The sequence below is a fragment of the Martes martes genome, assembly GCF_963455335.1.
Source record: "Martes martes genome assembly, chromosome: 1".
Classification (NCBI taxonomy): domain Eukaryota; kingdom Metazoa; phylum Chordata; class Mammalia; order Carnivora; family Mustelidae; genus Martes; species Martes martes.
The window spans coordinates 49,011,324-49,038,712 of record NC_137888.1 but is presented as its reverse complement, the minus strand read 5'-3'; the positions used below and the strand labels follow the sequence as shown (position 1 = coordinate 49,038,712).

Here is a 27,389-nt window from a genome sequence, read left to right as displayed (position 1 = left end):
TGGGAATGCATTGTACATGGTAACTATAGTTAACATTGCTGTCTGGTGTATCTGAAAGTTACTGAGAGAGCAGATAATAAGAATTCTCATCATGAGGAAAAACACAAAATTTTTTTAACCATATGAGGTGATGGATGTTAACTAAACTTCTGTGGCAACGATTTCACAATGCATACATGTCAAGTCATTATGCAGTGTAACTTAAATTTACATACAGTGCTGTATGTCAATTATATCTCAATAAAACTGGGGGGCATAGAGAAGAATAGCAGAATATGCTTAAAACTTACTACAAGCTCAAAGCCTGTGTTATCTATTGTATTAGTTTTCTACGGCTGCATAGCAAATTACCACAAATTTAGCAGCTTAAAACACCATCCATTTATTATCTCACGGTTTGGCAGATCAGAAAGCTGAGTGGTCCTGGTGATAATCTCTGCATGGAGCATCCCAAGGCCAAACTCCAGGAGTCAGCTGAGTAGGACTCTTATCTGAAGCTTCTGGACAAGAATTTGCTCCCAAGCTTATTTAGCCTATTGGCAGGATTCAGTTCCTTGGGCATGTAGGACTGAGATCCTATTTTCTTTCTGGCTATCTAGAAACTGCCTGCATTCCTCGGCTCACGGCCCCCCTGCTTCCTCTTCAAAGCCAGTAATAGTAGAGGTAATCCTCGGGCTTCGAATCTCTCTAACTTCCTTTCTGTGACCAGTCACAGAAAACTCTCTTCTTTTAAAGGGCTCATGAGATTAGATCAACTGCACCTGGATAGTCTCCCTATCTTAAGGTCAACTGATTAGTAACCTTAATGACATCCAGAAAATAACTTTTGTCATGTAACATACTATAATCACAGGAATAAAACCAGGAGCAGACACCATGAAGCCATCTTAGAATTCTGCCTACCACAGTGACGCTAGATTTTTTCCAGCACCAAAGAAATATCCCTAGAGTTACCATTCACCCAAACATTTTAAAGTCTTTAAAAAAAAATGCTGCTAGTCAGTGATTCAGAGATTACAGTAGTTAAGACTGGGATACCATTTAAAAAAAAAACAAAAACAAAAACAGATTTAAAGTTAAAGGAACTGTGTTTAAAACCCAAGTTTTCAGGGCCCCTGGGTGGCTCAGTGGGTTAAAGCCTCTGCCTTCAGCTCAGGTCATGATCCCAGGGTCCTGGGATCGAGCCCCATATCAGGCTCTCTGCTCAGCGGGGAGCCTGCTTCCACCTCTCTCTCTCTGCCTGCCTCTCTGCCTGCCTCTCTGCCTACTTGTGATCTCTGTCAAATAAATAAATAAAATCTTAAAAAAAAAAAAAAAGTTTTCAGGGCACCTGGGCGGTTCAGTTGGTTAAGCAACTGCCTTCAGCTCAGGTCATGACCCTGGAGTCCCGGAATCATCAGGCTCCGTGCTGGGCAGGGAGTCTGCCTCTCCCTCTGACCCTCCCCCTTCTCATGCTCGTGCTCTCTCTGGCTCTCTCTCTCTCTGTCATTCTCTCTCTCACTCTCAAATAAATAAATAAAATCTTTAAAAAAAAAAAAAAAAAAACAAGTGTTCAGGACAGAAAGAAGTCATTATAAGGGAAAAGCTTTATAGAGGAGGCACCCAAGCAGAGCTTTCTAGGATGCTGAGAATTTGGGTAAACAAGAGCATGACCAGAGACAGGAATAAACAGGGCTTTGGCAGAGTGAGGAGACCCGCCTGACAGCCTGTTTGGACGATCAGACAGATGGGCAAAACTGAAAAGATGGCTTTTGTAGATCAGGACAAGAATTTGCATTTGATTCAGTAAGCAATACTGAGCCTTTGAGTAATGCCAAATAGTTAGAAATTGTTGGATTGGTGATAAAAATAAGATTAGAGAAAGAATAACTAGAAAGCTATGTGAGACACAAATTGCTTAACTTTTAGAAATACATACTGATATTCCACAATGAGTGGGGTAGGCTTTTACATCTTCAAGAGAAAAATAAGGGGGAAGAAACAAAAATAATAAAGTGATTATAACTGATGAAGCTTCCTGATAGGTACGCAGGTGTTCAATATACTTTTCTGCCTACTTCCGCATGTTTGAATGTTTCCATAATAAAAAAATTTTTTAAGCCTATTGTGGTAATCAAGGAATAAGTCATAAAAACCTAGACATATGCGGTGGCAGGGAAAATAGAAAGAAAAGATTAATTCAACAAAAAGTTTGTTTTGATAACAGACTTGATAAAACAACTTCAGCTGAGGGAAGAAATAAAACTGACTCATTTATATAGCCTTGGAAATAAAATGTCTTAAAAAGGAACCTATCAACCTGAACTTTCAATGAAGTTTGCTCCTCATTAGTCTGTATGATCAGGATGCATATAGAAATTAATAACCCGTGTAAGTTAAATTTCTGCCCCTAGAAACTTTTTCTCTGTCTACTGCATCACATGAGAAAACTGGACAAATGGTTCGTTTGGGAAAGGCTGTGTATTAATATATAGCTTTTATTGGTCTAAACAAAAAATAATTTTGCAAGTCCCTAGAAGCTTCTCATTTATTTACTTTTCTTTTAGACATGGCACTGTAGTATATTATTTTTAAAGTTTTACACAAGTGGAGTCCAGAATTTTATCTTTTTAAAAAATTATCTGGGAATCTTCTGGGTACAAGCAGCTAAAAGACCCAAATGCTTTCTTCTTTTCCCAAGGGATTTATTTTTAGTTTTCTGCAAAACTGCTATCCTGAAGATGAACAATTCTTATTTCTGCATCTGCAGGAGCCTGAAAAGGAGAATTTCTTGAAATTCTTAATGTAATTTTTGAATTAATATGTCTTGGGGCAAAAAGAGAAAGGTTTTTTTTAAATGCATGAAAGTGATATCCTAGATTTAAAAAAAGCATTTGGAGCCATTTCAGAAAGGCCCTCCATGGGCAGGGTCTCACTTTCTCACTAAGACAAATAAAAGCTCCAGCTCGAACCCTAAGCCTGTGAAAGATGGGAGTGGATCATTTCCACAGCAGCCAGCACCTGAGGTTTCCATGAGAGACACCTGAGGCTTCAGGAGGGAGCCCATACTCTTACACAAGCACTTACGGCTGAAAGCCTGCCCGAGGGACATTTGGCTGCAAATACAGAGAAAAGGCCATGGCATTAAGATACCATGAGTTGAGAAAATAAAACAGTGATTTCAAACTTACGCTCCAAATCAACGAAGCTAAGAAATCCAGTATTATTTCAATAATCTTAAATTTGTCCCTATTATCAAACCCAAAGGTACTAAGCTGTCCCAACAGGAAACACATACTGGATTCAGGTACCAAGTACCCAGAGCTATTGAAATCTCTATTTTCAGATAAATAGCCAGAATCCCGTCACTTGAAAAAATACCATCTAGACCTAAAACACTATATTTTAATGGATTTTGGCAAAGTGGTTTAGTATTTATTGTCTGAAACCATGGATTTCCTGGAGTTGATCTTTCACTTTCAAATACCTGGGTTTTCCAGGAAGTGCTTACTCTGATTATATCATTACAAGGTCAGATGGTCAAAAATGAAGGCATGTAATTTATGATCATGTTGCTTTTTAGGGAGTGTGATCAAGGTGAACAGTAACAAGTTTGTTCACATGCATACCAGAGAATAGAATGACCAATGATAATCAAAGAAGCTTTGTTTTAAGTTTCAAAGAATTAAAGTTCTTTTTAAGATTATAATTTTTAAATTATAGCCAATAATTATTTTATTGTTTCTACTAAAACTTATCAATGTTAAATGAGTCTCCTGGTCAATGCCAGTTATTAGAGCTAATAAATGAAATGGAGATGATATATCTTAAATGAATTATGTATAAAAAAATCCTCATAGGGGCACCTGGGTGGCTCAGTGGGTTAAAGCCTCTGCCTTCGGCTCAGGTTGTGATCCCGAGGTCCTGGGATCAAGCCCCGCATTGGGCTCTCTGCTCAGCGGGGAGCCTGTTTCCCTTTCTCTCTCTCTGCCTGCTGCTCTGCCTACCCGTGATCTCTGTCTGTCAAATAACTAAAAAAAATCTTTAAAAAAAAAAATCCTGATAGATTCTGAAGACAAGACTATACGATTGCTCAAAAAGAAGTGTTCTTCTTAACCATTGTGTGAAAAGAGTAATAATGGAAGAAAAGATTATAAAGCCTCTTTCCCTGGTGTAGTGGGTTCAGTGGTGGCCCCCAAGAAGACATGTCCATGTCCTAATCCTCAGAACCTGTGAACCTTACCTCATTTGGGAAAAGGATCTTTGCACATGTAGTTAATCTCAAGATGAGGTCATCCTGGATAATCCAGTGGGCCCTCAATCCAACAATATGTGTGTTTTTAGAGGCAAACAGAAAAGAGACATGGAGTAGAGGAGAAAGCCATGTAGATCGAGGCCGAGGTGGGAGTGACACACCATCTGCCAAGGAACGCCTGCCTGGAGCTGCCAGAAACTGCAACAGACAAAAAAGGATTCCACCCTCAAGCCTTTGGAGGAAGCATGGTCGTGCCGACAGCTTCATTTCAGAATTCTGGCCTCCACGACCATGAGAGAATAAGTTTCTCCTGCTGTAAGCCCCCAGGTTTGTGGTCATTTGTTACATAGCCCAAGGAAACCAATACACCTGAGGATTAAAATCCAAAATGACCTTCGAAAGCGTTTTCTGAAAGCAAAAAAAAAAAAAAACAAAATACAAAAAAAAAAAAAACAACCAGATTTGTTGATTCCTGATCTCTCTTTCAAAGCTGGTTTCTATAACATGGGATCCATCATGCCTGGCACATAGCAGGCATTCTTCAGTTTGCTACCATGGTCCCCTGGGTATCACAGCAACTCATTCTGTTACCACCATACAGCCACAGTCCAGCCACACATACTCTGCAAGGTCTGCATTTCCTAAATAAGTTAGATTAAAACTGCACTAAAATCATCTTCACATATACCTGCCAGGAGCTTGGAAAACCCTGGAAATTCTGACGCAGAAAGTCTGAGGTGGGGTCAAGTCACTCGCACATCTAATAAGCTTCACAAAAGATGCTGATGTCTACTGAAGACCGAAACCTTGAACCTAGCACATTCAGCAGCTGGACTAGTTGTCCAACTCTGTCTCATTCCAAAACCCAGCTGAGCTGATAGGCCAAAGGAACAGGGAGCATGGGACTGGAGGACAAAGAATACATCTAAGAAACCTGGACATGCTTTGAGAGCAATCTCCAGTCATACTCCACCTGGAAATGCGCCATCCACGCACACAGTGTTACTGGGTCTATGCAGACTCCAGCGGGGACCAGAAAATAAACTAAAACCAGAGCTGGTGTAAAGGAGAAGTATGAATGTATTTCTGCACTAAAAATTGTAAATTCCATGTGAGTGATAAAGTAGTTATACATGGAAGTATAAAATATGCTTAGAAAACATAAATTAAAAAGAGAACTATAAAAGTAAATTCAATTCAAGAAGTATTTATTGACCACTATGCATCAGATATTGTGCCACTCTATTAGATCTGACAACAGGGTCCCTCCTCTCCTCTCAAGACAAAACCCAGGGAACTACCAGAAAAAAACAAAAACGTAGCAGTCTCGTTATAACTAATCCAAAACCTTGTATCCAGGCCTGATCTCAGAGGAACCATTAGGAACTTCGTCAGTGGCTGAAGCTGATTTTTCCCTAAGATCACTTTCAACACAGAACAAATGTTATCAGGAAATGGGTGTCAAGAGTACTGAGTTTAAGAAGTTGACATTTATGAAATATTGGAGGAGTTTGAAGAAATTTTCCTCTCCTGATTAAGTAAAAACATAAAAAGGATAAATGTTAGTGATTTGATTAACAAATAGAACTGGAAGATTTGGTCTCTGACGCTTGATGGGACTCCTTAGTGAATATCAAACTACAGTACTAGAGTTAGTCTTCTGAAAAAGGAACCACCTGATTTTTTTAAAAAGTACCACTAGCCACCTGGATGGCTCAGTGGTTTAAACATCTAACTCTTGATTTCGGTTCAGGCTGTGATCTGGGGGTTGTGGGATCGAGCCCCGCATCAGGCTCCCCACCCAGGGTGGTGTCTGCTTGAAATTCTCTCTCCCTCTCCCTCTGCCCCTTCCCCACATCCCCACCACATGCTTGCTCTCGCGCTCTCTCTCTCTCTCTTTCAAATAAATAAGTGAATTTTAAAAAATAAAAAAGTCAATAGGGGCACCTCGATGGCTCAGTCAGTTGAGCAGCCAACACTTGGTTTTGGCTCAGGTCATGATCTTGGGGTCCCAGGGTCCAGCTCCACTCAATGAGGAGTCTGTTTCAGGAGTCTATGTCTTCCTCTGCCCCTTCCCCTGCTCACTCACTCTCTCTAAAATAAATAAATCTTTTTAATAAATAAATAAATAGGGGCACCTGGGTGGCTCCGTGGGTTAGGCCACTGCCTTCGGCTCGGGTCATGATCTCAGGGCCCTGGGATCGAGCCCCACATCGGGCTCTCTGCTCAGCGGGGAGCCTGCTTCCCCCTCTCTGCCTGCTGCTCTGCCTACTTGGGATATCTCTCTCTCTCTCTTCAATAAATAAATAAAGTCTTAAAAAATAAGTAAATAAATAAAAATACAGAATAACTATGCCCATTTTCATTAACATATCATTGATGTCACCATGAGATTATTAGATTATATAGTTAAGTTCAAAACTCTGACAGTTATTAGTTCATTATTGCTTAATAATATAACTCTGGTTCAAAACATTACTTCTGCTCAGAATCAGTGATCCCAGCCAGCACTGGCATACATTCACTCGCTCATTTAACCAATTATTTTATGAGTTCCTTTTCTGGGGCAGGCACCGTAGCAGTCACTGAGCTTGCAGTAGAAAGCATGTAGTCTTGGTTTCGGTGAGGCTCATTCTTTAAAAACAATATCCAGCCAAGAGCCACCCTACATACCTCTGCAGCATTCTCTCCTGACAAGCACCTAGGTTACTTGAGGATGTTTCTCAACATGCCATTCATGAGAATGCTACCAGTCAGGGGTAGAACCCAAGATGAAACTAACTGGCCATCCACATGCTAACGAAACTACACTGAATCACCGGTGGTTCCCCCAAAACACTACTGTCTTGGTTCACATCATTTTCTGTTTCTGTCCCTTTCACCGACCCCACCCCCCAGGAATGCCCAAATCAACTCTTCTGAAGATACAGCTCTAATACTCTACTTTGAAGTCTCCCAGTTCTCTACTCTCAGATAAGATATTCTTCTTCTGAATCTCTGTATTTCTTCCCCCTTTTTACATTACCTAATAAAGTACATGCCTTGTTTCCCACATATACATCTTTTTACCTCTTTGTCCATTCTACAGCTTTATATACACACCCACACATGTAGATCATATACTTGCTAAGCACTGGTTCAATTAATTATGGCAGAACTTGGGATACGCATTTGGAACTCATTTGGAAAAAAGCTCACTGTATACCTATGTTTCACAGGGGTGTATCATTTCTACTGCTCTGGTTATCAGGTTGCATTGCAATGCAATGAAAGATATTGTATGCAGAATTTGCTTATATATGCATAGGTACCTTTTTCCAGGAAAAGGATTCATACCTTCTACCAGATTCTCAAAAGAAGATTTAAGAACAAAATGCATGTGCAGTGACTGACTGATGCTGACAGATGTGGGTATGTTTGTTCTCACACATCAAAATGGCATGTTGGGAATGAGAAGGACATCGTTTACTGCTCTTCCTAGGCTGACATCTCTCAGGATGATCCTGGTAATTTTCAAACTGTTTTTCCTATGCTCATTGTTCCCACAAAATAAAGTATGAAAAATAAAGTCACAAACACAAAGAATTAGCTTTTCTGGCACATAAATTTCTAAATGGTTAACAGCATCTCTTAAGGCTTCATGACATTCTCAGAATCTAATAAACCTCTATGAACTTGGCAAAGAATTTTTTTATGTTAAACTTTATATACCTCTAGGAATCGTGTTTTCAAAAAAAATCCAGGGGTGCCTGGGTGGCTCAGTGGGTTAAGCCTCTGCCTTCGGCTCAGGTCATGGTCTCAGGGTCCTGGGATCAAGGCCCATGTCAGACTCTCTGCCCAGCAGGGAGCCTGCTTCCCCCTCTCTCTCTCTCTGCCTGCCTCTCTGCCTACTTGTGATCTCTCTCTCTCTGTCAAATAAATAAATAAATAATCTTTTAAAAAAAATTTTTTTAAATCCAAATTAAAATATAGTAACTAATTTAAAGGTATTTAGATTAGTAATGAATAGCACTTTTTCAACCTAGGGAAATAGAAATAACAGACTAGGAAAAGAAATGCACATCCTTAAAATGAAGAGTATTATTGAATTAATGTTTATTTAAAACCATGCATGATTTTTCCATGAGTTCACATCACAGCTGTATTTACAGATACCAAATAACTATAACTAGCTTTTGTCCACAAGACATACTGGGTCAAACAGTGCAATCAATCCAAAGGTCAAGTTTTTTAAAAGGATTTAACTACAAAGATGATTCATCAGTCAGTTGCTTTTTTTTTTTTTAAAAGGTTTTTAATGAATCAAATTTATTACAATGAATTAGTGTGCAATCAAAGCCAACTACATTCCTTGGGGTATCCCAGAAGTAAGCAAAATACCATTAATAGATTCAAGGCTACTAAATAAAATAAGGCATTTTTTTCTGAATAGTAATATAAAACATCATGGTGTGTTACCATTCTTTGACAACAGAAAACCAGTAAAACATAGTTCAATATTGACTTTTTGATGTTCCTATAAAGATTAAAACAAAATTCCAACAAGTAAACTATAGATTCTAGAAAGTAAGCTACAAAGAGGTATTCTCTTTAAGAGCATGCAATTTCTTACAAATAACGGGTCTCATCTCCATTCACGAGTAAAAGCATATTTATAATTCAAAAAGAAATGTCAGCTACTGGGGAACAACTCTCCATCGGTTCCATCTACAGAGGTGGCAGGTGGGTGATTACACAGCTCTTTTGAATGTGTATAATTTTTTTAAATAGTGACAATTCACTTGTTCTTTTCTATTTTATCAATTTACATTTCAAATATGGCCATGTCAATGACCAAATATGTACAAATACTTTAAAAGACAAAAACAATTATATACAATTTGCAAAAATAAAACTTTAACCATGGTACATTTCACCTAGTCCAACACCTAGACACCTTCCAACCCCAGTAACAACCATCAGGTACTTCGTCGGGCCAAATGAAGCCTCAAGACTACATCCAGATTTATTTTCTTCCTTTCAAATGCTTTCATTTTTCTTTAAAAAATGTTTACAGTTTACCTGCTTTTAAACTGGCAATAGCTACAGGAGCAATGCCTTATGCCACAAATCAAAGCCTTGTCCTACCCAAAAGCTACTGTTAATTGAAGTTGATTTTACCATTCAAGATTAAATTCAGATGTGTAAATCCCAGATACCTGGGTATGAAATATTAAAATCTGCCAGAGAAATTAGATATTTTTCTTCTTTTCCTTTAATATAACCCACTATATAATAGTGAACTAAATATGTTTGTTTCATAGAAACAACTTACATTTGCCAATACAGGGCAAATGGTCTATGTACAGATACATTAGGACTGCCTAACTGACAGTGAGTGTTGCCGACCAGACTCCAAGCCAGTGGAGCTAATATGGCGGAGCTCTTTGCTGAATGGACTTTCCCTTCAGGATACGTCGGATCTGGAAGAAAAATAATTAGGATTTGTGAGATTTACTTTTAATGGTCAAAGTACCATATTTCCTTCAGGGTTCCATTCCTTTTTTATATACCCTACACACTCCTGTCAACTTGTAAGTAAGTATATGAAGAAGGCAACAACACATTTCAAGATCTTAAGGTAACTTAAAAAATGCTACTACAACTCATTAGGCTTGAAGCCTATTACAGATCTCCTATAATTCTGGAGTGCAAGAAAGTAAAGCATCTTCATTAAAAATTATCTACAGTTGAAAAAAAAAATTATCTACAGTTGAAAATCTCCAGTAGCTTAAATAAGACCTATATAATCCTTTCCTAATCCCTACTCTTTCTGTGAGCACATTTAATTTTAAGGCAGTAATTACAGCATATTACAGTACCTCACCTATCTTGAAGTCAGTTTCAACTAACAAGAACACAGAATCCACTTCACACACACACAAGTTAATCTTTAATACTCTTCAAGTAAGAACAGCTGTCATGATATCCAATTGGGTGGCTCAGTCAGTTAAGCACCTGGCTCGATTTCAGGTCATGATCTCAGGGTCATGAGATCAAGCCCCAAATCGAGTTTCGGATTCTCTCCCTCCCTTTCCCTTTGCCCCTCCCCCTCATGCGTGTGCACTTGCGCACTCTCTAAGTAAATAAATAAAATCTTTAAAAATAAATAGGTAAAGCATCTGTGCATAAGTGTATGGATCACAAGAGAGCGCCTTGGTTCATTCAGAATCTAGTGATTTATTTTATACCCCAGTCTGACAAATTTTAGTATCTTTCTCCCGGCCCAGAGCAGAGTAAAAGCAAAAAATCAGAAGAAAGAAGACTAGGGCAAGGGCACTGATAGCCACTAGGAGGGGAGACACAGTGACCAGAGTCTGACCACAAAAGCAAAGGAAAAAACTCTCCCCCCAACACACAGAAAAATACAAAAGCAGAAAGCAGAGCAAGAAGAGAACGGGGAAGAGTCAAGCGGCTCTCCATACTCCGTAATCCCTGACAACACCGCTGTATGACTGCACACCACAAACAGTGAAGGAGAAGCCAACACTGGGCTCGGGCCTCTGCCATCTACTATTCAATGAGAATCCTATCAATGCAGCATCTCAGGCTCCATGTTCTCAGCTGAGCCTTTGCACTGCAAAGTTTTGTAACATGACAACTCTTTACAAATTATCAAAAGATTCACATTAAGTTGCAAAGAGCTCTACAAATAGGGGTTCCTGCAACATGATGGTCATATTGAGGGCCACGAATCCAAGAAATGGTTAACTGCATTCCATATATTCTCTGATTCTCAAAGTCTGTCATGGCCTGCCATAGTCACATCACCCTCGTTTACCTCAAGGAATGATTTCCATCAAAAAATATCTTACATTCTGAAAAGACTCAGTTCTTGTTATCAAGAAAAGTTGAGTCATGTGAAACTATTCAATCTCCAAAGATAATATATAGCCATATGATGAGTAAAGCATAACTTTGTTTCAAGGATGTCTAGGTACTAAATTACATAACCAACCTTCCATTTCCTATTTAGTATCAGTAGACAGAAAAAACTGTAACAGGGAATGTTTACTGAGCACTCACTACGTCCCTGGGACTATCCTGTACACTCTATAGAGACGGACTCAGATAACACCCACAATCTGAAGACCCATCACTTGCAAACTTAAGGCTCTTTTTCCTTGATGTCTGCAGGAACTTTGGTGCTTCCCCTTTCATTGGCTTTCAAACCTTAAACCATTCTGACTTTACTCTAAACCCAACTTTGTGTGATGGAAAAAAGAAAAGACTGTCTGACCTTTGACCATTTTGGGCCCATGGATAACCCTCCAATTTCTTACTCTTCCTTTAGAAACAAAGCAATTGACTCCACAGTTGCTACAAAGACACCGTGAGACCCAGACACTGAAGGGAGCCTCCCCAAACAGCCCCCACTGGCCTCGGCCCTACACCTCATCTCCCTTTATGTTTCAGACCGAGTGCCTAAAATTATTTCTTCTCCCTTCTGTAGCCTCACCTGCTCTCCCACAGGACCGTCAGGAACCAAATGCACTGGCTGTTCGTTCTCCAGGTTCCGAGTGCTTGGGTCTGCTCCCTTCCTCATCAACAGTCGGACTGCATCCAACTGTGTCACCCGATACTGAAGGCTGGCAGCAACATGGAGGGCAGTGTTTCCATTATAAGCCTGCAGGAGAGACAAAATGGCACCTTTCAGAAAGGGAGGTTTTCATGAAAGCAGCTCAAAAGCCTGAAGAAGGTATAAATAAGGTCATTCGAAGTCTCATGCAGTCACTGAAGTCTTCTAGAAATACCTTTGCATTCACAAAAGACAGGCAACTGGGCAGCTCCAAAAAAAGGCGAATGAGTTCCAGATTTGCTTCTTCCGCTGCCAAATGCAAGGCTGTGCGACCACTTTTACGATCCTTAACAAAGGCAAGAAGGGGAAACAATGAATATGCAGACACCACTTTTGGATACACTTCTCACCCAGGCTCACAAACGTCTGACTCACTGTTGGAGACTCACTGTGAACACACTCCATCCATAAAGACTTCCTTCATCCCAGACTAAATGAACTCTCTTATTCCTCCTGAATTCCCCCATCAATTTCCTATATACCTCCTATCACGGTCTGCTCTATATATGTCTGCTCTCTATATATATACAGGGTGGCCACAAAATGTAGAGACATAGACAAGCTTATTTTACCATGTATTGTAATACAAGACAATAAAACATTTATTACGTATTTGCCTGTGTTTCCAGACTTGGTGGTCACCCCGTAGACATATAATTAGCTCCATCTCTCACCCCTTCTGCTTTCCAAGGTCTGAAGTACCTTATGATTTAAGCATTTTCTCCCTCAGAGTTCCAAACTCAGTGCCTTGTACATAAGAGATACTCAGTAAATAAGCCTCAAATATAAAGAGAATAAAATATTTTCCAGTTTAAAAAATAGCTTACGTCCAGATCCCACAGTGATGGAACAACACTTACAAAAAAGCACTACTCTTATTATTAGTACATGAAAATGAAAGCCAAAATGACAATATCAATTTCAAGTATTTTCTCTTCCCTCCAAACAAAGACTAGTTTATTTCACAGCTCAATGATCTTTTGAATAATAATGCACAGATTAAAACCAAATTAAGAAAGCCGATGATTATAAAATCTAAGCTTCTTAATTACCCATGCATTGCCACTCACACCGTTAATTTAAAGAGAGGAAAAAAAGTTTTTGGTAATACTTGGGAACTAGGTCTTTTGCTATAAACACTTTTCTTCCCTACCCCATATCCAAACTCTTCTGAGAAGTTACCTTAGCTTCCACTGCTGCTCCCATCTGAATCAGACATTTAATGGTGTCAACCAAACTCTTGTTCTTCAGTAGGAGCTCCTGAACTTCGGGCGAATGGGGCTGTTGATTTCTCTGGAGTTCATGCACCACAGCATTGTGGGCCACAACCGCACAGTGGAGAGGAGTCAGGCCTAACAGAGTATCATGAAGCAGGGGTCAAGCTTCCATCAGGCATTTCAGTTGTCCCACAAGGACAGACCTTGAGGATGGTCTCTACACAACCTACAGGTGGGCTCCCCAAGAGCTAGTAAGGCAACCTGAATATTCCCTCCATTGGGTCTTAGTAGTAACTTTATCTACAGACTATTTTAGCTTTAATTACTTCCCTTCCTTCTTGGTCTAAAACTTAATACCCTTAGAACTGATGGGTCCTGCTCTCTAAATGGTTTTTCACCCAATAAGATTTCCATTGCTTACCGTCATAGTTAGTCGCCTCAAGATCCAAAAACTGGTTGCTCTTCACTGCTCCCTTCTGAATTGCCTGCAAAATTTAAAAAGAGAGATGTGTTAGCAAAAGACAAGGTACATAAATATGTATTAACTAGGGGCGCTGAGTGGCTCAGTGGGTTAAAGCCTCTGCCTTCGGCTCGGGTCATGATCCCAGGGTCCTGGGATTGAGCCCCACATCAGGCTCCCTTGCTCTGCAGGGAGCCTGCTTCCTCCTCTCTCTCTGCCTGCCTCTCTGCCTACTTGTGAGCTCTGTCTGTCAAATAAATAAATAAAATCTTAAAAAAAAAATGTATTAACTAGTATTCCCAAGAAATGAGTAAGTCAAATCAAAATAGATTATTGTAACAGGCAACCTACACCTGACTTCTAATATCCAAGCCCTATCTCTTTGGTCCCATGATAGCAGAAGCTAGCTCACCGCCTCGTACCTGGAGCACCTGGGAGTGACCTTTCTCAGCACAGACATGCAGAGGGGTTCTTCCCCAGCAGTCGGTGGTGTTCACCTGGGCCCCGAGGTTCACCAGATCCTGCACGATGAGATGCTGATTGGCAGCCACTGCCACCTGAAAGGCACTCTGTGGACATTCAGAGGGAAGAAAGATTTTGTTTAAATATGTAACAGTACCCTGACAAGGAATATGAACATAAACTAAGACTGAGGGGAAAACCCCACATAAAGAAAAGAAATCCTATTAATGGCAATAGATACTGTAACACAAGGAAATGAAAATAAGTTTAGGGTGTGGCTTTATTATACCCAGTTAGTCTTTGGTCAAATAACGACAAAGTTAATGTTAATAACTTCAAGGTTGATGGTGGCAAAGAGTCAACATCTCAAAGTTAATATTAACTGAACTCTCTTGATCTGGGGCTCTAACATGATCTACACATAAATATGAAACTGGTCATCATCCTCTTGCCCACAGCCATATCCCTGCCAGTTCACTCTGACAAGATCCTCACCTGTCCGTTGTGCTCTTTAATGTCCAACATGTGAAGTGCATTCATTTTTCTTGCAAGGACATAGGAAAGTGCCCTTCTCCCCTGGGCAACAGCAATATGGAGGAACCTGAGAAACAAGGAGAAAAAGAGGTAAATTACCTGTGACTTCACTAAGTTCATCTTTTAAAAAAAAAAACAAACATTCTCCTTGCACTCAAATGAAACATTACAGACAATAATTTGTCTTTTCTGCTGGGCTGATAATACATTTGCGTTGCAACAGGATGCGTTAAGCTACCAGAAATAATAAGAAGAATGCCAAATTCTTATTTGGCATGCTGATCGCTTTAAATCTATTATTTTTAATATTCCTAAAAACCCTACAAAGGAGGTCTTTTCATTTTACATGTCAAGAAACTCAGGCATAGAGAGGTTAAATAACTTGCCCATGACCACAAAGATGTCAAGACAGATGAAGATTCAATCTACAAGTCAACTCACAGTTGGATCATTGACCAACTAATCATGATGTTTTTGCACTATAGACACAATCTATGCTGGTCTTGAAAAAACAACTATTCAAAAAAGATACATTTTTATTAATTTAGAACAGGCAACCTGATCAGACTAAAAATATGAAAAACTCTGGAAATACTGGCTGTCATCGAACAGTAATTTCTACCTACACTAGTCATCCTGGTTAGCCACTTACTAAAGTCTAGCTTGGTGTATCCCAAACAAATCCTGTGCCCACGACATCAAACAAGTGTGGTTAACCAAATTAGGTATAGAAAAGGATACTCACGTGTCACCATCCGCATCCTTGGAAAGAAACTGATCTTGGGAGATATTTGCTAATTTGCTTTCTTCCTGCTCTACTTGCCACTGAAAAAACGATTTCCCTAACTGTGTGGTGTTCACTGGATTTCCGATGATGTTGGGGAATGGCAGTGAGGTGCTTAAAGGGGGAGAGCCTGCATCATGGCCCGGCATGGCCTCACAGGTGCTGGGTGGCATCATGCTGAAGTTTTGCAGGTGGCCATCATTTTGTTGCTGAACGCTGGGGGAATTCTGAATGGGAACAGCAATATTCTCAGATTCCCGACTATTTAGAAGGGATGCAAAACTTTGATCTGAGCAGAACTGTGGTTCTTGACCATCAAAGAGGTTTGGTTCATAGCTGGGGGATTGGGAAGTTCCAGGATAAGGACTGTATTCCAGAGCAGGGGCGTGAGTGTAGTGTTGTGGTGGCGGCAGCGGCTGCAAGTTCTGGCTCTGGGGCGAATACTGGTACAGGGCCGCCTGATCCATCAGGTGTGGGGAGCTGCCAACTTGGAAGGGCTGGTACTTCTGAGGCGGAGAGAAGATCTGCCCTCTGTGGAAGTCCTGACACTGTTCCCGGGGGGAGCCCTGTGGGACCACCCCAGGGCTCATCCAGCTAACTTGGACAGTATTTAGGGAAACTGGGCTGCACTCGTTCTTAATGTTGATTATGTTCTGAAGCAGATCAGCACTGCTGTCCTGCTTGGATTCACTGTGATGAACATCTTCCATGCTCTCTGCAGGTGTTGGTGTCTGAGGTGGTGTCTGGAGAAGAAGAAAAGAGTAAGTGGCACTCTCTCTTTCAAAACTATTCCAGAAAAGATTTCCAAAGAGTATTTGGAGGAAAATAGTGAGATACTTGCCAAAAACTGGGTATGTAATAAAGCTGGCCTTTTGCAAGCTGGTCCATCAGACAACAAATCAGGTCCTTTCCTTTTCCCACTATATGGTACTACGTTCTTCAATTCTATACCCAAGAAAGCAATATGGAATCTGTGATGACTTTGTTCTCTAAATTTTATACGTAATCACACTACATCATTTTACTCTAAAGCCCCCATGATATGAATAAAAGGATTTCTTACCTGTAAATTGCTCTCTGTTCACACTTTGTGTCTATAAGGAAAAAAAGTTTCCAATTTAGTGCATATCAAATAGTTTCCTACTTAATGAACATCAGTAAAACAGACTTATCTCTACCAATCTTTACAGCTTGCCATAAATCTTTGATAATTACCCTAGCAGTATTTATTTTCTCTCTTAATTTTTATTCTATCTTGCAACTTTCCCCAGGTTCACTTTCATCTTAGTTCAACTAGGTCAAGAAGAAATCAATACAGCCATTTGAGTTTTCCCTTTGTAGTCCAGCTCTTCCATTTCAACTGAACCCCTGAATTCCTTGCCTCCAACTTGCCTTCATTTATTCATTCACTCCTTAAATTTCCTTTGTGTGCCTAGTACCAGGCTAAGTGATAGGAATACAGCAGACAGAGACCAATATGTCCTCTATCCTATGACTTTGTGGTGTGGTCTACAAAGACCTACTGGACATAGGTCAGCAGAGAATAACCTCCCTGCCCTGACCCAAAGCAAAAACTAGGTGCTACCTTCAAATCATCCACGGCTTGGCCAGAAGCCTTCTGTTTATGACTTCGGATATGCAGCAGGAGTTCCTTCACTGAGTTCTTCACACGAACGCCTTGAAAGGGTCCTCTCTGCTGCCTTCCAACCCCCATATGGGGTTCAACTGTTCAAAAGAAAACAAAACATATCCCAGTTAAATCTCTTTACAGGCACAAATCTTGACAATCTCAAAAGCACAGCTGTCTAATGTATGAAGTTCCCAACCAAGACCGCAAAGCCTTTCTGACTCCCTCTGGGCAATGGCCTTGCATGTCACCCCCCCCAGCCCTACTTCAGGGTTCTTCATTTCCTAATATCTTTCCTCATCAGGCACCCTATAAAGTTCATAAAACTGTGGTTTCAGGGGCCCCCAGAGCCAAAAGATAAGCCTCTTTGTCTTTCGGCCCTATCCATCCAAAAGACACGGTCACAGATTTTGCCACCCTCTCATAAATCTGTAATTTTTCCTGACTTCTTTAAAACCTTGAGGGAGCAAGCAAAATGATGGATTTTTAGCTTTTTCAAAACAAAGGCTTTATGTCCACACAGAAATTTAAAGTCTATTAATTCCATTCACCTAAGAAAGCATAAAAACAAACTTCCTCCAAAGGTCTCAAAGTGCCAGAGCCTAACAATCAACAATGTCTTAGATTTGTTCCTTACTATTTCCCCGCGTTCAGCTATGCCAAGAAAGCTGCTTAAATTCACTAAGCTGAAACACATTTCAACGTACACACACAGGATTTCCCCTCAACAATGGTTTTTGGAACTGCTCACCAAGGCCTTCCAAGTAGAAAGGAAATAATGTCATTTCAATTTAAATTTTAAAATACACTTTAAAATGTCGTCTATGGTTACAGCATTCCACTTCTGACCACTACTATGTCACAACCTCTTGGGATGAGCCGAATACAAAGTAAACACGCAGAAAGTCAGGAAATGAATAATTGAGCCACTCAGCTGGGAGTGGAAAAAAAAGTAAGAAGATGGGACAAGAAACAATGCCTAATTTGAGTATATAGAAATAGAGATATACCATAAGCATAAGAAAGGAAACAATTCTATGACAGAGAAAATTAAATGACCAGTTGATTTTATGTTTAAATTGAGGAAAATCTTGCCAGAATCTAATATAGCATTTCTCTGGATTGACAGCAGTTAATTCAACGTCATAGGGAGAAAAATTCAGTTTCAGAAATCCCCTATGTCTATGTGGTAAACCGAAGAACTAGCAAAATAGTTTCAGCCAGATGAAGACCAAATGTGAGAGAAAAGGTTCTAATACACACACACACACACACACACACATTTTTGCATCTGCTACACATTTAACATACAGGGAACACCTTATAAAATTGACTTTTTCAGTGAAAATGAAAAATCATTGTTTAAAATAAAAGACAACTGAAACAGAAGTGGCTGACAGGAGGGAACACCTAAAGGAGAATGTTCTTTAAAACCATGCTGATTAGACTTTCCAATATGTGATATTATCTAGAGGTTCTATAGGCTACCTACAGTGCCATCCTGTTTTCCCTTGTGTTATGCAACTGGGCTTATTAAGAAAAGAAACTAACCAATTCATAACAGAAGAAAGAAAATATTATGCCTTTCTTTAAGATTTGGTTTAACCATTCTAAATCTCATTGATTAAAACCAAGACCAGAAATTCGAGGTAGACTTCCTGAAACTCAAAAACATCACAAACTAAAGGCATAAACTGAGCTGGTTTTCAATCCAGCTTCACCTTACATCTTAGTATCAGTTTCTTTCCTTTAACATAAAGTCCTTTTACTTAAAATTTCCACAAACACTTAGGAAAAAATAAGTTGACCTTAAACACAGTACTCCAACCTCATTGGTGACCACAAGAAAAAGTTACACCTACATCAGAACCAAAAACTCGCCACACGTACATGAATTATGACTTAATAAAGACTTTTTTTTTTTTTTTTTAAGAAAAAGAGTGAGAATAAAATCTATTGTGATTCCTCCCCACCGCCAGAAGTCAGAGCTCTGCTCTCGGAGGCCCTTTGAGCTAGCAGGCCAACTGGATGGCGTCCGGATTTTACAGATGGTCAAAGGGCATCGAATTATATCAAACGCCTGGCACAGAACAAGCCATCCAGTAACCGCCTAATAAATGATGGCTAGTGTGATGATATACTGCCGCTAAGGAAGTCGCAGAGGACACCTAAGGTCTGGTCGAGGTACTTCGCACCTGGGCGGCGCAGACCTTCCCCTCCCAGCGCGTGGGCCGCCAAGAGACTGGGGAGACACGGGTGCCGGGGGTGCCGGGACTGCCCCCGCCCGGGCCGGGGGGGGGGGGGTACCTTGCAGTCGCTCCGCACGCGCGCCGCCTCTCGGCCGGGATTCCACAGCCCCGCAGGAGGACACGGACGAGGCGGAGGAGAAGTCGGAGGAGTCGGAGCCGGGCGAGCCGGGAGCCGAGGGCCCCGACGACGAGCAAATGGCTTCGCAGGCGCCCGGGGCCGCGGCCGGCGGCGACGCGCCGTAGAAATAGGCCAGGTTCAGCGGGCTGGTCATGAGGCCACCGTCGCCGGCCGTGTCCAGCAACCCCTCTCCGCCGCGGCTGTCGTCCAGCAGCTTGTCCACGATCATGCTCCCAGGCTGGGCGCTCGGGGACCCAGATTCCTGCGCCACCCGCTCGCTGCGCGCGACTGCCTCCCTGTTACGGCTCTGGCGGACTCGAGAACCCAGCGGCGGGAGGACGGCGCGGACACGGGCGCGGCCCGGGGCTGCCCGGCTATTTAACCGGCCTCCGGGGGCGGAGAGAAGGGACCGCCGCCTCGCCTGCCTCCCCCGAGCCGGGCTGGGCCATTGGCAGCGTCGGGGCCGCCTCCCCGCCCCTCCTCCGGATGCGTCCCGTTTCCAGTAAAATGTACAGGATGAGGCAATGTGCCCTCCGCCCTCGCCCCGCCCGCCCGGCTCCGCCCCGACGGGACGGTTGGTTCCCCCCCTTCACCTGGAAACCCCGACCGAGTGCGGCCTCCCGCCTCCCGCACCACGCCCCCCGGCGTGGCCGCCAGCCGGGAGAAGCCGGGCCAGGCGAGGGAGCAGAAGGCGCGCGGCGTGGGGCTTTGAGCCTGCGGAGGGAGACGGGGAGGCGGGAAGGCGCCGGTGGGAACAGGTCGGCTTGGTTCCCGGGCTGTGGGAAGTCCTGGAAGCTGCGCGATCCGCACTCCTCCGCCCGCCCGGGCGGGGCGAGCTTCCCGCCAGCTGCATTTAAGGCGTCTCTGGAAAGTTCCTAAGGGTCTGTCTTCTCCAGAGCCTCAGAGCGGCTTAGTCCTCTTAACCTAGCGTTTGCTAACGGACCTTTCGGCAGGGACCCAAACAGAAAAATGTCGAAGCCATTTTTCTGTCCTCAAATTATAATCTGACAACTAAGTATTTTATGGCACAGCCCGGGACTAAAAAAACAGTGCCCTACACCCCTGTATAAGTAGTTGAACAAAGCCATGTAGCAAAATGATGACTCTACATACGTGTAAATGCCTGTATTCATATACATATTTTTTCTTTCTGCATAATTTTACATTTTATCTGATAAACAGGAATTTCGATCTTTCTTAAGTACTTTTTAAAAGATTTTATTTATTTGAGAGTGACCAAAGGAGAGGCAGCACAAGTGGGGTAAGGAAGAGAGGGAGAGGCAGACTCCCCGCAGCGGGGCTCCATCCAGGGATCCCAGCCAAAGGCAGACACCCAAAGGACTGAGGCACCTCTTAAGTGGCCCCTCTTAAGTACTTTTTAATGGACTTACACAATTCTTTATTGAAGTCCTAAATCTTGTTAAAACCATGGCTAGGAGTTTGCAGGAGAAAAAGATGAAAGATTATATTCCTCCTTTCAAGTACACTATAATCTTGTAGAAATGATAAGGTAAGCACACACATGCTATATTAAAAGAAACCAATTATGATTAAACATGATGAGGGATACAAAGTCCAACCAATGTCCTAAAAAGAACAACAAAAAAGGTGGTAGAGGAAAGAGGTCATGAGGAAAATCTTTGCAAAGGAGGTGGCATTCCCTAAAGAATGGGGTAGGACTTCAACCAAAAGCATTAACAGGAAGAAGGAACAGCATGGGCAAAAATATTAGGAAGAGTCAGATAAAAGCTTACTTCTAGTGTAGTCAAAGGAAAGACGATAACATAAATGTAATAAGTAACTTTGTGCCTTTGGGTGGAGCACCTCCAGTGGCAGGCTGGGACGGTGGGTCCTTAATAAACACTGAGTGAACATGAAAGAATCTGAGGCAGGCAAAATTAACCTGCAAGCAGCTTAGATGGGGTAAGACGGAGGAGCCCAGAGGCCATTAGCAATCACTGCAATAGTCCAGGAGAGAACTGACCTGACCCTGGCTCAGAGGCAACGAGGAAGAGGAAAGTAAATGGAAAGAAGGGGCTGGACAGCATTGCTAAGACAATCCACAGGTCTGGACATGTTGGATGTGGGCAGCAATGAGAGGTTCCCCCCTCAGGATGTGATTGGGGGCCAGATGATTGGGATGCTAGCTTCAGATCACAAGTAAATCAGCAGAAGCAAAATGTTAGGGTTCCAGGAGGGAAGGGGGGGGACAGGAAGACAATGAGCTTGAATTATTACTCAGTATTAAAAGGTGATAGAAGACCCTGCTGGGAGTTCCAAAGTAAATATTTACTTCTTTCACAATAGTATTGTGTTGCCCCAAACTTCTTGCTGTCTTTCCCTTCTCTCAGTTTTTGGATTTCGGTAACTTTTAAAAAATAAAAAGGAAACAACTCCTTTATCTCTGCAGGAAATACAAGACTCCAGTAATTGCAGTTCTTCAGGAACAAAAATCCTTAAAGGATGCTCCAAATGAGATGTTGGGTTTTCTCAATAAAGTCTATTTGGGTATTTTTTTTCCCCCACTAACATTTTATGTATAGTAAAGGCCTTACGTGTCTCTTCAAATTCATGCACAGATATTTTTACAAAATTAATTCTCCCCCCAAAATTATTCCTGGTTTTTCTTGGCATATAAATCCAAGCTCAAAAGTATAGCCTCTAGAGAACTCATAAATATATATGGTCAGTGAAAGACTAATGTTTCAGAATAAACATTCAACATTTTCTATGAAATGTCAAAGCAATCATACTGTTTGAGAAGACCACAAGCTCCAATGCCCAGAGGCTGGCGCACATACAGTCAAGAATCCTTGTTTCTTAACATCACTACAAAAAGCAAAACTAAATATACTTTCCTTCATTTACACATTGAAATATAAACTCAATTTGGTCTATGAGGTTGAATGATAAGACACTACCATTGTTCTAATCAAATATGATAGAACATTGCACTCTCAGAGAGAGAGCTTCCATGATATAAGGACGCTCTGGAAAAGTCCACTAAGGCCAAGAGCCAGCACCAACTGGACAGCTATGTGAGAGAGCCATTCTGAAAGCAGACCCTCTACCATGTCATGCTTTCAGATGTCTGCACTGACCAACATTTTGACTGTAGTCTTAGGAACAACCTTGAGCCAGAATTCCCCCAAAGCCACTTCCAGATTCCTGAATACAGAAACTATATTTAAAAAATGAAGGCTTGGGGCACCTGGATGGCTTAGTGGGTTGGGACCTCTGCCCTCGGCTCAGGTCATGGTACCAGGGTCCTAGGATCGAGCCCCACATCAGGTTCCCTGCTTGGCAGGGAGCCTTCTTCCCCCCCCGCCCCAGCCTCTCTCTCTGCCTGCCTCTCTGCCTACTTGTGATCTCTGTCTGTCAAATAAATAAATAAAATCTTAAAAAAAAAAAAAATGAAGCCTTACGAATTTCCCCAAGGTCACACTGCTCATCACTGGGTGAAGAGATTAAAATCCTCCTCTGTCTGACTCTAGAGCCTGACCTTTTGCTTTAAATGGAGACCAGAAGGCTCATTTCCTCAAGGCTCAGCTACTCCATCTACATATAAAGATACAAAAAAAGATGAAAATGACATATCAGTGAGGTCCTGGATTCATGGAAAGAGAAATGTGCTCCAAAGCAACTGAAAAAAACTATAAGAAGTAAAAATATGATGATGGCTACCTTTCCCTTGGCTTTATAGATGTTAACAATTTACTTTATTGTATCTTCTACGTTAGAACATTTCTGAATAGTATGGTGCCAGTTAAGTTGTAACACCATTTTGAGGTCAATCATTCAAAGTTTCAAATAAAGGTACTCATTGTTTTAATGTAGATGTAATAAAATTTTCAAAAGCCAGAAATTATTTGGTGCAGCGTTTCAAACTGGAGATGAAAAAGCCAGTAAAATATCTTCTGGGTTAAGTTACTATACTGCATTGGCTAAAGAAGTGAACATCATCGGCTAGAGATTAATAAAGCCTGGGAGAATTTATTTTGCTGAATGCCTTCTAGATGAAAAAAATAGCAAAAGAAATAATGGCCCTGCCCTTTCCAAAAATATAGCAACTCACAAATTAAGATGTGACTGCAAACATGAAAGCTGATCTTGTCTGCAGTACCGCACTGTTGTCTTAGGAACGGATAGATCTACAGACTCTCGGGACTTGATATTTTAGTTGTATTCATCAGGTATTCACACTGGCTAATCACCAAAGATCTCTTAAATGAATGCTTGAAAACAAACATAAGAGGTATTGAGACATTCAAAATGTACAATAATCTTCTTGAATCTCATCTACTACCCTGGAACAATTGTATTGACATTTGCACTGATGGTACAAAAGCAGCGGTAGGTAAACCGTGGAGCCTTACAACAAATCAGGTCCGTGCCAACAAAATGAAAAGGAAAAAAAAAAGAAAAAAAAAATGTCACTTAAGAAAACCCTAGAGGAAACAGCAACAGTTATTAATTTTATTAAACATTGACCCTTGAAATATACATATTTTTAGTATTCTATGATCATTGTCTGGAAAAGCACTTGGTCCATTAGATTGAATGGATTAAATGATAAGACACTGCCATTTGTTCTACTCCAATCCCATTTGAGTTGTGAGTTGAACTAGTCATGATTTTTCATGGAACACTGGTTTACTCGACAAATTGTGGTTATTCTGACTTGGATGTTTGTCAGTTATTTATTTTTTTAATGAACTAAGTAAGTAAGCCTGTCATGTCAAGAAACAACTGACAGTATTTGTTATCAATGATAAAATGAAAATTCTAATTTGCGAACTTCCTGCCTGACACCTTGAGCTTGATTCCTTTCCAGTATTTATTTATTTAGTTATTTAGTTATTTATTTATTTATTTATTTTTAAGATTTTATTAATTTGAGAAAGAGAGCATGAACAAGAGTTGGGGCAGAGAGACAGGAAGAAGCAGACTCTCCACTGAGCAGGGAGCCTGACCTGGCGCTCCATCCCAGGACAAGAGATCATGACCTGAGCTGTAGGCAGACACTTAATGGACTGACCCACCTGGGTGCCCCTTTAAGATTTTTTTTTTTTTTAGATTTTTATTTATTTATTTGACAGAGATCACAAGTAGGCAGAGAGGCAGACAGAGAGAGAGAGGGAAGCAGGCTCCCCGCTGAGCAGAGAGCCTGATGTGGGGCTCGATCCCCGAACCCTGGGATCACCCAGCCGAAGGCAGAGGCTTTAACCCACTGAGCCACCCAGGCCCCCCTAAGATTTTATTGTTTTAAGGAATCTCTACACCCAATGTGGAGCTTGTATTTACAACCCAGAGATCGGTTGTATGCTCCACCAACTGAGCCAGCCGGGATCCCCCATACCTTCCCAGTATTTGAGAATGTTTTTCATGAGGTCAGTGGTGATATTTATTAACAAATGTGATTTTTAAATATTATATAGTGAAATGTAATATTTGGAAAATTTACATAACTCAATATTTTCCAAGTATTTTCCAAATGAAGAATGCAGGATGTTACAAAATCACACATGGGTAAAGACCCCATTCCAGGTGGGAGAGAGACCAGTGGATATTAATGTATTAAAAGTATAAAAAAGTTCACTGTTATGGTTTCAGATTCCATACTGCATTTATCCTTTGATGAACTACCATTTGGTATAATATTAAAAACAGCCACAATTATCTGAAGATTATTAAAACATTTCTTCCTTTTCCAATTACATATCTGTATGAAACTAGATTTTCTTCATAGATTACAACCAAAACAATATATTACAACAAATTAAATTCTCTAAAACCAGACATTAAGAGACTTGCAAAAATGTAAAACAATACTGCTCAAATTTTTTTTCTCTTTTACATTTACTACTGAAGCGTAATTGACATACACCATTACATTAGTTTCAGATGTACAATACTGATCCAACAATTCTTTACATTGCACAATGCTCTCCACGATAAGTATAGTCACTGTCACCATACATTAGTGATTTAATATTATTGACTGTATTCTCATTGCCGTACTTTTCATCTGTGTCTTATTTTATAGCTGGAAGCTTGTACCTCTTAATTCCCTTTATCTATTTTGCCCAACTCACCTCCCCTCTGGCAACTACCAGTTTGTTCTCTGTATTTATGAGGCTGGTTTTTTGTTTTTTCATTTGTTTTGTTTTTTAGAGTCCACATATAAGTGAAATCATATGATAATTTGTCTTTTTCTAACTTATTCCACTTAGAATAATATCCTCTAGTTCTATCCATGTCGTTGCAAATGGCAAGATTTCATTCCTTTTGTGGAAGAGTAGTATTCCATTACACACACACTCTCTCTCACACCCCATATCCTCTTTATCCATTCATCCATAAATGGACACTTGGTCTGCTTCCATTTGTGGGCTATTGTGAATAATGCTGCAATAAACAAAGGGGTGCGTATATCTTTTTATTTAAACTGTCCAAGATAGCCGTTCATCTCTCACCTAAGCCAAACGATTACCCATCAACCTTGCCCACTTAAAATCTACCCCCAGACTGCCATGAGCAAGCCCTAGCTGTGACTAAATCAAAGAATTCCCCTACCCTATTTATGGATCCTTCAATGGATCCATTGAAGCCATCCATCTTGAGCTTCAAGTTTAGTTTTCTTAAAATGGCAAGTGTCCAAGTCCTGCCTTCCTCACAAGATTCACCTTCCTCATTAGCTGCAATAATACCAAACTCAACAGAGTTTCCCACAGCTCTGATACTTCACTTCTGCTTTTCGTTCTATGTGATATGTTTTCCCCTTCCTCGCCTCCCATACCCCACCCCTGGAGCCTTCTCTGACACTCCTCCTCCCCACCCTCACTCTCACCCTCAGTCTGGCTTAACGGCCCTTATTCTGTGTTCCCAAAAAGACTCCCATCAGAACTCTCAAATTGAAATTACCCATTTACGAGTCAGTCTCCTCTATCCCACCACAAGCTCCCAGGCCATGTATCCCTTATAAGCAGCCAACCAACCACCTGTTACTTAGAACCCATTTTATTGAATGGGGCATTTTTAAATAGCTACATTTTAAAGGTTATATAGGTGCCCACATAATATCTTGCCTTTTATCTCTTAGTCCATAAAATCTAAAATATTTACTATTGGGCAAATTACAGAAAAGGTCTGCCAAACCCCACTTTAAGCAACAGTTCTTAGAGGCACTGTAATGTCATGACTTTGAAACCTGCAGACTCAGCTCTGGCACTTACCAGCTGTGCGATATTGTCGCTTAATCTCTGAGCTTCAGTTAACTGACTGGGAGGCTTAAACAACGAAGTTTTATTTTCTCAAGGTTCTAGAGGCTGCAAGTCCAAGATTAAAGTGGCAGCAGAGTTGGTGTCTCCTGAAACCTTTGTCACCAGAACCGTATATGGCCTTTCCTTTTTTCTTTTTTTTTTTTTTTTTAAGATTTTTTTAATTTATCTGACAGAGCACAAGCACGGGGAGCGGCAGGCAGAGGGAGAAACAAACTGTCTGCTGAGCAAGGAGACTGATGCAGTCCTCGATCCCCGGACCCTGAGATCATGACCTGACCCAAAGGCAGATGCTTAATCAACTGAGTGACTCAGGTGCCCCCACATATGGCCTTTTCCGTAAATACTCATCCCTGGTGTCTCTTCTTCTAATAGGGACACCAGTCAGATTGCTTTAGAGTACATCCTCATGGTCTCATTTTAACTTAATTACCTCTATAAAAGCCCCATATCCAAATACAGTCACATTCTGAGATACTAGCAGTTAGGGTTTCAACATATTAATGGGAGGGGAGCCACAATTCAGTCCATAACAAATAGGCTTGATGTAACTGGATTTTATAGGTTCTGAAAACCAGGCATAGAACTTTAGTTATGATATGGGAGGTCATGGGGTCCAATTGTGGTTGAACAGGGAAAAACATCGATATCACAGCTTTCCTATACAAACGTCCAGCTGCTTTTTTTTTTTTTTTTTTTAGATTTATTTATTTGAGAGAGAGCATGAGCAGGAGAGAGGTGGGGGAGCAGAGGGAGAGAGAGGGAATCTCAAGCAGACTCCATGCTGAGTGTGGAGCCAAATGAGG

At 41.1% G+C, this 27,389-nt stretch overlaps 1 protein-coding gene across 1 annotated transcript; it reads right to left on the bottom strand.

Moving 5' to 3' along the window:
- Positions 1-8,319: 8,319 nt before the first annotated feature.
- On the bottom strand, positions 8,320-19,646 carry NFKBIZ (NFKB inhibitor zeta). The gene is made up of 12 exons (XM_080821041.1): positions 19,244-19,646; positions 16,895-17,034; positions 16,373-16,403; positions 16,151-16,254; positions 15,271-16,052; positions 14,487-14,592; positions 13,952-14,098; positions 13,491-13,554; positions 13,035-13,204; positions 12,028-12,138; positions 11,733-11,900; positions 8,320-9,696 (listed from the first exon to the last, which is right to left on the bottom strand). Exons 1-12 carry the CDS (start codon positions 19,530-19,532, stop codon positions 9,643-9,645), a joined length of 2,166 nt encoding a protein of 721 aa, XP_080677167.1. The 5' UTR covers positions 19,533-19,646; the 3' UTR covers positions 8,320-9,642.
- Between the last annotated feature and the right edge of the window lie 7,743 nt (positions 19,647-27,389).

Coding starts and splice junctions, on each gene's coding strand:
- NFKBIZ (XM_080821041.1), bottom strand. CDS start 19,532: ATGATCGTGGACAAGCTGCTGGACGACAGCCGCGGCGGAGAGGGGTTG. Junction 12,139..13,034: donor GAGCAGCAGTGGAAGCTAAG/GTAACTTCTCAG, acceptor GCCTTTGTTAAG/GATCGTAAAAGTGGTCGCAC. Junction 9,697..11,732: donor ACGGTCCTGTGGGAGAGCAG/GTGAGGCTACAG, acceptor TTTTTCTTCCAG/ATCCGACGTATCCTGAAGGG.